Source organism: Lepidochelys kempii, chromosome 13, assembly GCF_965140265.1.
Source record: "Lepidochelys kempii isolate rLepKem1 chromosome 13, rLepKem1.hap2, whole genome shotgun sequence".
NCBI lineage: Eukaryota > Metazoa > Chordata > Testudines > Cheloniidae > Lepidochelys > Lepidochelys kempii.
The window spans coordinates 13,079,000-13,093,236 of NC_133268.1; the positions used below are offsets into that span (position 1 = coordinate 13,079,000).

The 14,237-nt window shown below is 40.9% G+C and overlaps 1 protein-coding gene across 2 annotated transcripts in view; it reads left to right on the forward strand.

The window, feature by feature from the left end:
• Nucleotides 1–1,044: 1,044 nt before the first annotated feature.
• Nucleotides 1,045–14,237, forward strand: part of LOC140897053 (formin-F-like) — a 28,517-nt gene continuing 15,324 nt past the window's right edge. For both annotated transcript variants that reach the window (XM_073309323.1, XM_073309324.1), the window contains exons 1-4: nt 1,045–1,163; nt 6,460–6,571; nt 13,143–13,233; nt 13,808–13,894. In XM_073309323.1, the coding sequence (XP_073165424.1) occupies nt 1,088–1,163; nt 6,460–6,571; nt 13,143–13,233; nt 13,808–13,894 (366 nt within the window). In that variant the 5' untranslated portion in view covers nt 1,045–1,087. The remainder of the gene's footprint in view (nt 1,164–6,459; nt 6,572–13,142; nt 13,234–13,807; nt 13,895–14,237) is intronic.

Sequence of the window (14,237 nt, forward strand, 5' to 3'; positions counted from 1 at the left end):
CTTAGATGTGATACCCTATGCTGCCACATAGTCAATGCCTAAGGCTACACCTGATAATACATGAAGGCTTTCCCTACACTTGCTAGTGTTGTTTCCTCCTTGAGGAAAACTATGCACACAGCGTTGGGCAGTTCAAGCCTGGTTACTCCATCCATTTTCTTTAACTGACTGTGCCTGTTTGGCTTGGAGCCAATGGCCTGAAGCTCACAAGATGAGAACAGGCTTTCCTGTGAGATGCCCAGAATTTCCTGCTTCTGGCAAGCTGCAGATACACAGAGAATGCTCCTGCAGTATTGTTGGCACTGTACTTCCGCTTCGAGCTGAAACAGCGGCCTTGCCCTCGCCTGTGACAATTCATCCCTTCTGAGCTAGGTCCTATGGTCTTAGTGCCCCCACCCCAAACCCTGGAAACGCGCATGACTTTTGACCTAAAGCCTCCCAACTCGGAGTCTGGGGCTGTGCTTTCCAGCAACATAGTCTGAGGTGAGCTAAAATAGATCTGAGTGTGGAGGGGGGATGGGTGGTGAGAGAGCACAGTACATATCATGCAATTAGGGGTAACATAGCTTGGGTGAAAGGTAGAACTTGGGAACAGCTGTTCTCTGTAGAACACTGCTCCGGGAACCTTGTGGTTGTCTAGATAGCATCTAGTGTCAGTTGCATACCTGCATCACCTTCAGGGAGGTTTGGAGCCTGTCTCCTGCTAAAGGGAGGATGTGTTAGAAACTCTGCAAGGTTCAGTGCATACCTTCCCATAGGAGGGTACATTATGGCCACTTACCACACGTGCAGATTGTTTGCAGCTATACCCTGGCATGCACAGAGTGATTTCATACTTCCATGTAGCTGGTACTCCTGCCAGTTGTTTTCTGGTTTTGTCTTTTCAAATGATGGGTCTGTCACTGTAAGAACAACAGTAATTTAAAGAAGCTGTTTGCATGGAAACTTTGTGGTAATGTTACTGTGACTTAAATTTATGTTGTTACTCCTGTATTTTTAGATTCAGAAATCGATCTGGGCATCATGTAGCCTACATAAGAAAAAGATAGATGAATCTAGAATCTATGACCAGTTTCATATCCAGGACATGGCGGTATTTTCAGGCAACGAACCTTCAGTGAATCGGCATATTATGTTAAATCAAAAAATTGCACATACCTTCAGTAAGTGTAATAATATGAACTGTGTGCACATATTCTGAATGCATAAGGCAAAGCCTGCCTGCAGCTTGTATTTACGATTACCACAATATCATGTGTAAATCAGGTAGGTTCACATGTAAATGTCTAAATAGAAATTTTAGGACTGCATGGCCCAATTTCTCTAAATTTAACTCTTAAAGATTGTGTGTGTGTGTGTGTGTATGTGCGCGTGCGTGCACCCCTCCTCCTACCCCTCCCCCCCAAAAGATGCTTTGGGAAGAAGGACAAGGGCAAAGTTTACAAATATTTGAAGGGCAGAAGCACCAAAATGAGAGGAGAATTATTTAGGGTGCTGAGGTATAATTAGCAGCAGTGCGATGAAACTGAAAAAAGGGGCAATATAGATTAAATATCAGGAAAAGCTTCCTGACAGTGAGATCTATTAGGCTGTAGATTATTTTCCCAAGGGAAGCAGTTTTAAATTTCATGCTTTGGACACTGAAATCTAGACTAGACAAAACATGTGAGCACGTCCTGCAGAGCATAGTCCTTCTTTGACAGGGAGATGGACTGGATGATCCAAGGCTTTTCCCTCTCTCTTTTCTATGCTCCTATTCCCGGAGTCACCCTGCTTGCTGAGGTTTTGGCCCTATTTCAGGAGGGACCTCCACGGCCACAAAAGCTATCTTTAAAAGTCACAAAGCAAGCTCAGTTGCTGTTTACTGACCTTTTACTTTTAGAACCTGGCTTTCTCTAAGAGGTGAATATATATTTCTGTATGGTAGAGCTGTACTCCTCTTTCGTGCTTTGGTGGATATATTGCACCTAGTCCCATGATGTCACAGAAGATGGGCATATGGGGCCTGATGCAAAGGCCAGTGGAGTCCATGGCAGGACTCCCATTGACTTTAAAGAGCTTTGCATGAGGCTAATGGCACATGTCACTGGTAGGGGGTGCTGGGGATAGAGTGAGGTACAGTGTATCAGGAAATCAGTGATACAGTTAATATTCTGAGTGCTTTGGAAATGTGAGAATGTAACTCATAGTCAAGGTTGCACAGGTGCCAATTTGTGGAGCTGCCTCCATACCTAGCCTCAGAAAAGCAGAAATTGTTCATAACTTCCTCTAAATTTCTAATAAAATACACTTATGCTCTTCAGATGTGCCAAGTGCACTAAATGTACAATGTCTTTCTTTTGTTGAATTTAAAACACTGACACACGAACAGCTGGAGTAATCTAGTTACAGTGGGCAACCTGCAGCCTGTGGGCTGCGAACTGCGGCCCATCAGGGTAATCCACTGGGAGCTGCGGGCAGCCGTGCAAATGTAAACAAACGGTCTGGCAGTCCATCAGCGGATTACCCTGACGGGATGCAGGTTGCCCACCACTGCCTTGGATTATTTACAGACCCCTGCAGGGAGAGCACTGGCTTTTTTTCCATGCAGGCACAGGTAGTTCAAACTACTAATGTAAGTTACCAGTCTGAACGACAGATCATCAATTGGAGTCTTCCTCCTTGTATCTGGGGTACTACTCATTGGCTCTGCAGAAGACCTAAACTGGAATGAACTCTCACAGCTAATGAAACAGATCAATGGGTTAACTTGACTTTACTAGTAAGATGATGGGAAACTCTTTCAATTACTCTAATGAGGAGTGGTAGTTGTAAAAGGATCAAGAATAATTGTTTTTCAGAGACTATTTTGATTTCTCTTACAAGCTGATCAAACTTTGATCAAAAGTTAAATTAATTCTAAAAAGAAAGTTAGATTAATCTCATAGTAAGTTCTGGCAACCACAGTTCTTAAACAAATTAATGAATAACAAGATGAGTCTCAAAAAGTCATTAGGTTATAATTTCTTAAAAATTTGCATGTTTTTCAAAGCAAAGAGAGTTGGAAAGGAATTGGAAGAGAAAAAAGAATAAGAAAGCACACAATATAGCTTAAAATATAGCTAGAATTATAGCCCAATATAGCTTAAATTTTTATTTAATTTATTTTTAGCTATTTCATGGTTTCTTGTACAAGAAATAAACTGCTCTAGAACCCGCTTACATGTGTCAGTGCGACAGAGACAAGAGCAGTATCGTCAGTCAACCAGGAAAGTGGACATCTAGGGCAATGGTTCTCAATGAGGTGTACATATACCCCTGGGGGTACACAGAGGTCTTCCAGGGGGTACATCAACTCATCTAGATATTTGCCTGGTTTTACAACAGGCTACATAAAAAGCACTAGCGAACTCGATACAAACTACAATTTCATGTAGACAATGATTTGCTTATCCCTTCTATGTACTATATCAGCAGTTCTCAAACTGAGGGCAAGTTCATTTTTTAATGGGGTCACCAGGGCCAGTGTTAGACTCTCTGGAGCCTAGGGCAGAAAGCTGAAGCCTGAGCCCTGCTGCATGGGGCTGAAGCCAAAGCCCAAATTTTTAAGTGAGGTGAAACTTGGGGTACGCAAGACAAATAAGACTGCTGAAAGGGGTACCGTAGTCTGGAAAGGTTGAGAACCACTGGTCTAGGGCCTCAATGAAAAATTTATGCTAAGGGGAAAGTGTGTGGTCTAATCTAATGGATAAATTACTGGTGTAGGAGTTGGAAAACCAGACTCTGCTGTGTGACCTTGGGCTTGCCACTTCACCTTTCTGAGCCTCAATTTTCCCATGTGCAAAATGGGGAAAATCCATAACTGACTTTGGAAATGCTTTGAGATCTATAAATGGAAAGCTCTGTAAGGAGAGCAAAATATTATTCCAAGGAGCTGTTGCTAACACATTTAATTTTGAAGGAACTGTAAAAGTTACTGAAGGTGACTTAGAGTTAGGGAAGGAGAAGTAGAGTGGAGATTTCGGCTCAGATACTATGAAAGTTAGGGGAAAACCTAAAAAAAAATAGTGGCCATTCCCTTGAATAAACAACTCCATTCAGTTCACCTTTGTGTACATCCCTTTTGTGTCAGATTTCCATGATTATTCTAGAAAATAAGTTCAATGTCACCAATGTTTAAGGACACGATAAATTTTATGCACCTTTATTTAGAGAATATTAGTGGAAAGCCAATTCTGAACTCAGGCCACAAATATTTGCACTAGCAACCTGATTCTAAGAGTTCTAGAAACTGAAGCAAGCCCATTGACCTGTGTGACTAACCAACATACAGCAGCTTGAATTTTAGCTGTTAAATACTTGCATTGGACTGCTCCTGACTAAAGTTAGACAAATAATGGATTTTTTTTGGTTTGTTAGCAACTGAAAAAATCATTGTTTCAATTTTGAGAATTTTTTGGTTTTAAACATTTTAAAGTTAAAAGAAATTTCTAAACAAAGTCATTTTGAACTGAAATGTTTTATTGTGAAAATGTCAAAACAAAAATGTTTAACTTTTTTTAGAATTTTAAAAAAAAAATTTTTTGACCAAAACAATTTGGTGAAATCAACACAATCTACAAAATATTATGGTGTTGCTGAATGTGCATTTTTCACCAGAAAAAAATGTTTGAGTTGAAAAATTTCACCTGTTTGCAGGCCAAAAGTTAGTCAGTGACTAATTTCAAAGTCTGAATACATTCAAGAAAATCATGAACTGTCTGAAGACAGTTTGTGATCAGGAAGAGGCTAAATTTGTTGACTAAATCATTCAGTGCATAGAATTTCATCTCTTCTTCCCATCTGCTCTCCTGTCTCCACAGATTCACTCTGAGCCAAGCATGTGTATAAAATGTCACAGTTCTGATCCATTTGTATTTCAGGTCTCACACCAACAGTATTACTTAAGAGAGAGTTGGAGCAGGAATATATTCTAATCCTGATTCATCCTTTGTAGGCTTCCATGACACCAATGCAGTGGGCAGAACAGGGTGTGGGAGGAGGCACAGATTGAACATGCTATACTCCATCTCTTCCCAATTGGCAGACGGTCCCTTGGGGTCCATTTCCAGCTGGTGCAACCCCCCAAAGCTACTGTAGCCTGGGTTGGGATGAGGCAGAGAATCAGTGACCCATAAGTGTGGTTCCTGACAGCCCCCTTCCTCTGTTGAACTCCAGTCCAGCAGAGAACCTGAGCCAAAGTCCATAGCAACATTTAGAAGCATGTTTAAGCTTCTCACTTTTCCTTCTGTTTCTATATATATTTTCCCCTTTGCTCTGTGTTGATGATACTGAAGGCTGAGAACACAATACCAAACAGGTTGTGGTATTATGGGCTGTGCCTTTAGGGGCTGAACTTTGATATTCACAGAGAGGTTGGCAGTCATTTTTTTCAGGTAGTTGGCTTAGAATGCAGGATCTTTACCCATCATTGGGAACAGGCAAATAAGCCTGTCTGATTATTCCCATTTCCCTTTTGTAGCTTCTAATATGAGCCAGGCTGTCTCTAGCATATTATAAAACCCCCCAAAACAACCATATACAGAGGATGGAACTCCAGGAAACCATGTCCCTTTAGAGTATGTCTACATTGCTAAAAAGGTGTGTTCTTAACTCAAGTTAGCTAACCCAAGTTAAAATAGCAGTGAAGACATGACAACTCAGGTTAGCAGCTTGAGTTAAAGCCTATAGTAAAGGCTGGGCTTGAACTTTAGCTGCAAAGCTGAGTTGTCATTGTATTCAATGCTATTTGCAGCTAACCTGACTTAAGAACATACTTTTTGCAGTGTAGACATACCCTTAGGGGTAGCCCTTCCAGGGGAGGGTTGAAGTGCAGGGTAAGGGAAGCTTGCATTGCTGCTGCCTTTATTTTGTGGATAAACAGATGACTAGTCTCCAGGGCTGTCAATTGGTACCTTTCCTGAGCTTCAAAAAAAACAAAAATAAATGGAAGGTTTAATATCTTTGATATTCAAAGCACCAGAAGAAATAAAATAAAGATCAGTGTGTAATTGTATGCTGTTTTTTATTCCAAACAAATGAAAGTGTACTCTGACTACTAGGCTGAGTTCAACAGGAATGTGAGCTGTAGCTCACGAAAGCTTATACTCAAATAAATTTGTTAGTCTCTAAGGTGCCACAAGTCCTCCTTTTCTTTTTAGGAATATTTTAATAGTAAGCACTTGTGTGCCTTCAGCTGACAGTATCTTGATAGTTCTGTCTAATGCAACGACTGCATTCTAACAAAAAATAATCTGGATTTTTGATGCTCTACAACTGTTTGTACTTGAAGAGAATATAAAGACAGGGGTTTTCACCTGAACTTTTAGTGGCTGCTAAGTGAAATCTAATTTTATCAGGGAAGTGAGTGTGAAATGTTCCTGTGTTTTCCCTCCCTTGTACATTTATCTCCAAGTAATCAAAGAATCATTCTCCCTCTAGACATTTTTCTGAAAAGTTTTCATATAAAACCAAACCAGCTGAAAGAAAAATTATACATTCTACATGAAGATGGTGGCGGATTTACAGATGAGCAGATTACAGCCCTAAGAAGGTAACCTTTTGGATTCAATTCTTTATGATATCTATTACCAGATTCATCTTCTGCAAATAAAGGAAAATTCAGGGAAAGTGTTTACCCAGGCATCTGATGTACCCTGACTGCTGCATTGAAAATTAGAGGAGCATGTATAAATGTCATAGTCTGCTATCCATTGTTCCCCAAAGAAACCAGCAGCCACCTGCTATAGCTAGTGCAAGCTTCAGGAAAGCAGGAGTTTGGGAAGTGACAGCAAGTCAGACATGATTTTAGGTCTACTGGTTATGTGTAGTGCAAAGTGAGTGAAATGAGAATGCATTGGGTCAGTGGGATTTCCCATGCCCATGACAGCATTATCTTTATGGGGAAAATCCACTAAAATCCAATACAGTGTTAGCTTGTTATGCCATCAGTTATTTGTTTGAGAAAAAGACAAATAAAGAGAATCCTGTTTCCCTTTTGAATACCGGTTTGGAGAGGGGCAAGGTGGGCGGGTCTTATAAAAGCTTTTTTTGGACAGACGGATGTTATGGACATCATACACAGTATTTATTAGGGGTAGAGATTTTTTGATCCAACACTGAATATGAAGTTTCTGTAACTTTTTAAAATTTGTGCTTATTTATATCCATAGGGACAGATTTTCAAAGGCACAAGTAGGACATAACCACCTGCAGTGTATAGGAATTGGGTAGTATCCCTTTAAATAGTTTGTGAGCCTGGATGTCTAACTGCCCTTTTTTGCCTTTGAAAATCTTCCCCATAATACATACAGATGTGTATGTGCCTATTCCAGGGGTTTGGTACCTTTGCCATAAATTTAAAATACTCATGTAAAAATTGTCAGGCAGCTGCTTTTCTTCCCCAGTCAAAAACAGCTTCAACTTATTTGATCAAGATATTGTTGGGGAGGTGAAGGATGCAGGTGTTAAAAAATTATTAAAACACTGCTCCTTCTGCTTTAGAGGGTAGGTTTAAATCTGCCCTTTGAAAAGTGATTTTGGAACCCTGACTCTACTCTCCACCGGGCATTTGTCCACATCACACACCACTTATAAATGCCTGGAATTATATTTGTGCTTAGAAGATGACCAGAACTGGAAGATAAGTGGTATTGCATGTACTGTGCGGGGGAAGTTTGTACAAAAACCTGCATGCAATAGAAGAGGATTTAGACAATTCAATAATTCCCCTATCATAGGCACAAACAAAGTCATATTAATGTTTTTAAAGACATTGATATTCTGGTGAAAGATTTCCTGGTACCTGGGTGCAACTAAGTTACTAGTTTATGCAGTCTGTGGGCCAGATTCTCAGTTGGTGAAAACTAGCCTGGCTCTGTGGAAGTTAATGGTGCTATGCTGATTTACAGCAGCATAGGATCTGACTCCGAAGCCTTGGTTACAAAAAGTGACTTTATTCTCTAGTTCCTAACTATCCTGACTTAAGTACATGCTGGCCAAGAATTAACTCTCCTGAAATACTTTGTTAATCTGTGGCAGTCTATAAGCAAACAGGTGGGTGGAGCTAATAGTGAACAAATGCCACTGATAACATAATTTGGCAGAGTGCACAGGACAAGTTCAACCTTACTTGCAGGTGGCAACTATGTAAACTCTCTCTTAGGAGAGAAACACTAGTTATGGGAACTCTCACTGAAGTTAAAGGAGGGAGTTCAGGGAGCATTTTTTTACAGGAATAACTCAGATATTAAACAATCCTTATGACCCTGGATATTAAACAATGCCCTTACCCTAGACCTACCCTGTATGTGCAAACTCATATCCTCCCCAAACATATACCCCAAGTTGAGACCTCAAAACACCACTCTATATTTACACCAATGTCTTCAGCTGATTTAAATCAGTTCAGCTCCATTGAAGTTATTGGTGATATACTGATTTACACCAGCTGGGGTACTAGCTCATTAAGCAATGATATAAAATAGAAAAGGATTTTTTTCAAGATTTCAAAGTGCTGTTTTATATAATGATGATGTTGAGAGAAGCATTAATAGATGCAGCTGTGTGTAGTGTTAGATTCTATATGAGGGCAGGTATTCTGTTCTGTGCTAATGTATTGTCAGAGTCTAATGTAGTTACAAATTTCAGCAAGAGTTCGAGAGCTTTTTTCTCCTTATATGAAACAGATTTCATATACATTTCAGAATCAAGAGCCCGATTTTCAAAACAGCTCAGTGTCCTTCAGTTCCCGTTTAGACACCTAAATGAAGTGGGCAGATTTTCAAAAGTCTTTGGTACCTAGCAGTTTCTCTTCAGAACACTGGAGTCAGAACAACAGAAGCTGCAGGAAAATGATCATTTCTAAGAATCTGCCCAGTACATCTGGGTGCTGAAATGGGAACTTTTGAAAACTTGGCCCCAATTATTTAGGAAAACTGATGTATGTTCTAGGAGCCTAAACACTGTACACATTTACAATGAGTCAGGAAACTTTTTCTGAAGCATTCCTCCTCTGTGTAAAATGAACCTGTTACAGTATAAAAACATCAATGGGAAATCCAAAGGAAAATGCACAACATTTTACAGAAAGAAAAGGAGTACTTGTGGCACCTTAGAGACTAACCAATTTATTAGAGCATAAGCTTTCGTGAGCTACAGCTCACTTCCTCAGATGCATATCGTGGAAACTGCAGCAGGCTTTATATATACACTTCCTCAGCTCTCGTCCCCTAAAGCCCCTACTCTACTTGCGCTATATTGATGACATCTTCATCATCTGGACCCATGGAAAAGAAGCCCTTGAGGAATTCCACCATGATTTCAACAATTTCCATCCCACCACCAACCTCAGCCTGGTCCAGTCCGCACAAGAGATCCACTTCCTGGACACTACAGTGCTAATAAACAATGGTCACATAAACACCACCCTATACCGGAAACCTACTGACCGCTATTCCTACCTGCATGCCTCCAGCTTTCACCCTGACCACACCACACGATCCATCATCTACAGCCAAGCTCTGCGATACAACCGCATTTGCTCCAACACCTCAGACAGAGACAAACACCTACAAGATCTCTGTCAAGCTTTCTTACAACTACAATACCCACCTGCAGAAGTAAAGAAACAGATTGATAGAGCCAGAAGAGTTCCCAGAAGTTACCTACTACAGGACAGGCCTAACAAAGAAAATAACAGAACGCCACTAGCCGTCACCTTCAGCCCCCAACTAAAACCCCTCCAACGCATTATTAAGGATCTACAACCTATCCTAAAGGATGACCCAACACTCTCACAAATCTTGGGAGACAGGCCAGTCCTTGCCTACAAACAGCCCCGCAACCTGAAGCAAATACTCACCAACAACCACATACCACACAACAGAACCACTAACCCAGGAACTTATCCTTGCAACAAAGCCCGTTGCCAATTGTGCCCACATATCTATTCAGGGGACACCATCACAGGGCCTAATAACATCAGCCACACTATCAGAGGCTCGTTCACCTGCACATCCACCAATGTGATCTATGCCATCATGTGCCAGCAATGCCCCTCTGCCATGTACATTGGTCAAACTGGACAGTCTCTACGTAAAAGAATAAATGGACACAAATCAGATGTCAAGAATTATAACATTCATAAACCAGTCGGAGAACACTTCAATCTCTCTGGTCACACAATCAGAGACATGAAGGTCGCTATCTTAAAACAAAAAAACTTCAAATCCAGACTCCAGCGAGAAACTGCTGAATTGGAATTCATTTGCAAATTGGATACTATTAATTTAGGCTTAAATAGAGACTGGGAGTGGCTAAGTCATTATGCAAGGTAGCCTGTTTCCTCTTGTTTTTCCCTACCCCCCCCCAGATGTTCTGGTTTAACTTGGATTTAAACTTGAAGAGTGGTCAGTTTGGATGAGCTATTACCAGCAGGAGAGTGAGTTTGTGTGTGTATGGGGGTGGGGGGGATGTGAGAAAACCTGGATTTGTGCAGGAAATAGCCCAACTTGATTGTCATGCACATTGTGTAAAGAGTTGTCACTTTGGATGGGCTATCACCAGCAGGAGAGTGAATTTGTGTGGGGGGGTGGAGGGTGAGAAAACCTGGATTTGTGCTGGAAATGGCCCACCTGATGATCACTTTAGATAAGCTATTACCAGCAGGACAGTGGGGTGGGAGGAGGTATTGTTTCATATTCTCTGTGTATATATAAAGCCTGCTGCAGTTTCCACGATATGCATCTGAGGAAGTGAGCTGTAGCTCACGAAAGCTTATGCTCTAATAAATTGGTTAGTCTCTAAGGTGCCACAAGTACTCCTTTTCTTTTTGCGAATACAGACTAACACGGCTGTTACTCTGAAACCTAACATTTTACAGCTAAATGCAACATTAAAATATTAAGGTCATGACTAGTGGGCAAAATTCTGCTTTTATTTTGGAGTAAATATGAAATAAATTCATTGTAACCAATTGCATTAGGGGAGCTGGCTGAATGAGGGTTTAATCATATAAATCCCATTGGAGGAACTGTGTGGCTGAATCTATGAAAAGTTAGGGTAAATCTTTACTTTCCCACTCCTGGCTTTCATTGTTTGGTGCTTTGAACTTTCAATTTTCTATGTACATATTAGACTAATGTATAAAGTTTCCATTGGAAAAATGTTTTGGGGAAAAATCAGATTTTCAAGTAAACAAACATTTTCGTAGAAAGTGTCATCTTTCTTTCATTTTTTGGATTTTTTAAATCAGAAAACCTAAAACTCAGTACTTTTGGCTGAAAACCAAAAATATCCCTCAGCACCCAATCTGGGAAACTCTTGCCAACCTACCAACACCTGAGGAGGTCTGCAAAGCAATTAAACAAATGAAGAACAATAAAGCAGCAGGTCCTGATGGCATACCAGCTGAAGTACTGAAAGTGGGGGGAGAAACACTGACTAACAAGCTTCACTTGCTGCTCGTCAAAATCTGGCACACCGAAGAAATCCCTGCTGACTTATGTAATGCTAACATCGTCACCATTTTCAAAAAGGGAGACAGGGCTGTCTGTGGCAACTGTCGAGATATCGCCCTTCTCTCCATCGCTGACTAATCTAATTGCCTTCTATGATGAGATAACTGGCTCTGTGGATGAGGGGAAAGCAGTGGACGTGTTGCTCCTTGACTTTAGCAAAGCTTTTGCCACTGTCTCTCATAGTATTCTTGCCAGCAAGTTAAAGAAGTATGGGCTGGATGAATGGACTATACAGTGGATAGAAAGTTGGCTAGATTGTCGGGCTCAACGGGTAGTGATCAATGGCTCCATGTCTAGTTGGCAGCTGGTATCAAGTGGAGTGCCCCAAGGGTCGGTCCTCTGGCTGGTTTTGTTCAATATCTTCATAAATGATCTGGAGGATGGTGTGGATTGCACCCTCAGCAAGTTTGCAGATGACACTAAACTGGGAGGAGAGGTAGATATGCTGGAGGGTAGGGATAGGATACAGAGGGACCTAGACAAATTAGAGGATTGGGCCAAAAGAAATCTGATGAGGTTCAACAAGGACAAGTGCAGAGTCCTGCACTTAGGATGGAAGAATCCCATGCACCGCTACAGACTAGGGACCAAATGGCTCAGCAGCAGTTCTGCAGAAAAGGACCTAGCGGTTACAGTGGACGAGAAGCTGGATATGAGTCAACAGTGCGCCCTTGTTGCCAAGAAGGCCAATGGCATTTTGGGATGTATATGTAGGGGCATTGCCAGCAGATTGAGGGACATGATCGTTCCCCTCTATTCGACATTGGTGAGGTCTCATCTGGAGTACTGTGTCCAGTTTTGGGCCCCACACTACAAGAAGGATGTGGAAAAATTGGAAAGAGTCCAGCGGAGGGGAATAAAAATGATTAGGGGACTGGAACACATGACTTATGAGGAGAGGCTGAGGGAACTGGGATTGTTTAGTCTGCAGAAGAGAAGAATGAGGGGGGATTTGATAGCTGCTTTCAACTACCTGAAAGGGGGTTCCAAAGAGGATGGATCTAGACTGTTCTCAGTGGTAGCAGATGACAGAACAAGGAGTAATGGTCTCAAGTTGCAGTGGGGGAGGTTTAGGTTAGATATTAGGAAAAACTTTTTCATTAGGAGGGTGGTGAAACACTGGAATGTGTTACCTAGGGCGGTGGTGGAATCTCCTTCCTTAGAAGTTTTTAAGGTCAGGCTTGACAAAGTCCTGGCTGGGATGATTTAGTTGGGGATTGGTCCTGCTTTGAGCAGGGGATTGGACTACATGTCCTCCTGAGGTCCCTTCCAACCCTGATATTCTATGATTCTAAGATTCTTGCTGGATCTACAAATGAAAAGCTGCTGCTTAAGTACTGCATGTCATTATTATTTCCCAGGCCACATGTATGTGTTTAACTGATTACTATGATCACCAGATATGTATGTGGCCACTTAATGTTAGGTTCCCCTGCACTTGGACTGAACTCCTGGGAAGTATGCTTACTAAATAATCTGAAAGAGAACAACTAGAATATAATACAAAATACCAAAGGTACAATATATGGAATGGACAAACTGTATACATACATACAATATTTTTCTCGGAAAGAAAACTTCTTATTTTCATTCATTATTTCTCAGATATCTGCCAACTCCAAAAGATTTAGAAATGTATCAGTCCTTCAAGGGATCTCCTTCAGAGCTGCATGTGGTTGATCAGTTTATGCTAGAGGTAAGCAAATGTAGCAGTGATTAAAAACATGTCACGTGAGATTTCTGGGATTCCCTTTTCCAGCATGGGTTAAAACACTTCAAGAAACTGCCCTTCCTATGATATTTTGGCATTTATATTTCTAATCCCAGCCAGAGTCAGGATATAGAGAGGCACTCAGGAGGGAGAGCTTATGGAGAAAAGTTAAGCACATCTTATGATCCTCCCTGCTCCCACTGAAAATAAGAAGGGATTGGATTGTTTTGGGCCAGATTTCCAGAAACTTTAGACACAGAATTGTGTGTAGAAAGAGCTCATTCTTATTCCCAAGAGGTCGGTGTCATTGTTTTTAATGACATCTGCCCCCAAATGCATGTGTATCTGTGTGGTTAATTTGCACATGCACCTTATGTGTGCAATTGTATGACTAAATTTTTAGGGGTAGTGTAAAATTAATACATGAGAATAGTGCTATAAAAATCTGTGTCTAGGTCTGAATTGACAAACCCATTATTAAAAGTACATGTTTGATTAATACAATATTTGCTGGATGATTATTTCACAACTGATTCAGATTCTATCCTGTCCTATGCAGATGTGTAAAATTCCTCATTTAGGCCAAAGATTGGATCTCTTGCTTACGATACGAGAACTTCCTGGGTGCATGAGTGATCTGGAGCCTGTAAGTGACATGACTTGCTTATGGTTTGTGTTTAACTCAAATCCACCAGTTACATATTAAAGCACCAGATGTCTTTGATGCAAATTTTAAAAGTCAGTGTATGTGAGGTGAGCTTTTCAATGGGAAACAGTTCACCAGCCATAATGTTGACAGCTCATATTGTAATAATGCAGGCAGCCTGATGTATAAGATGTCATTTCACTGCATTATTCAAAAGCAATGTGCAAAAGTGTTTTGATCTATATGGCTCATGGCTTTTATAACCAAGGGAGTAAAAACTAGTATGAGACTAAATTAGAGATGGTCTAGATTTGAAATACAATATGTACTACCTGCTGGTGTG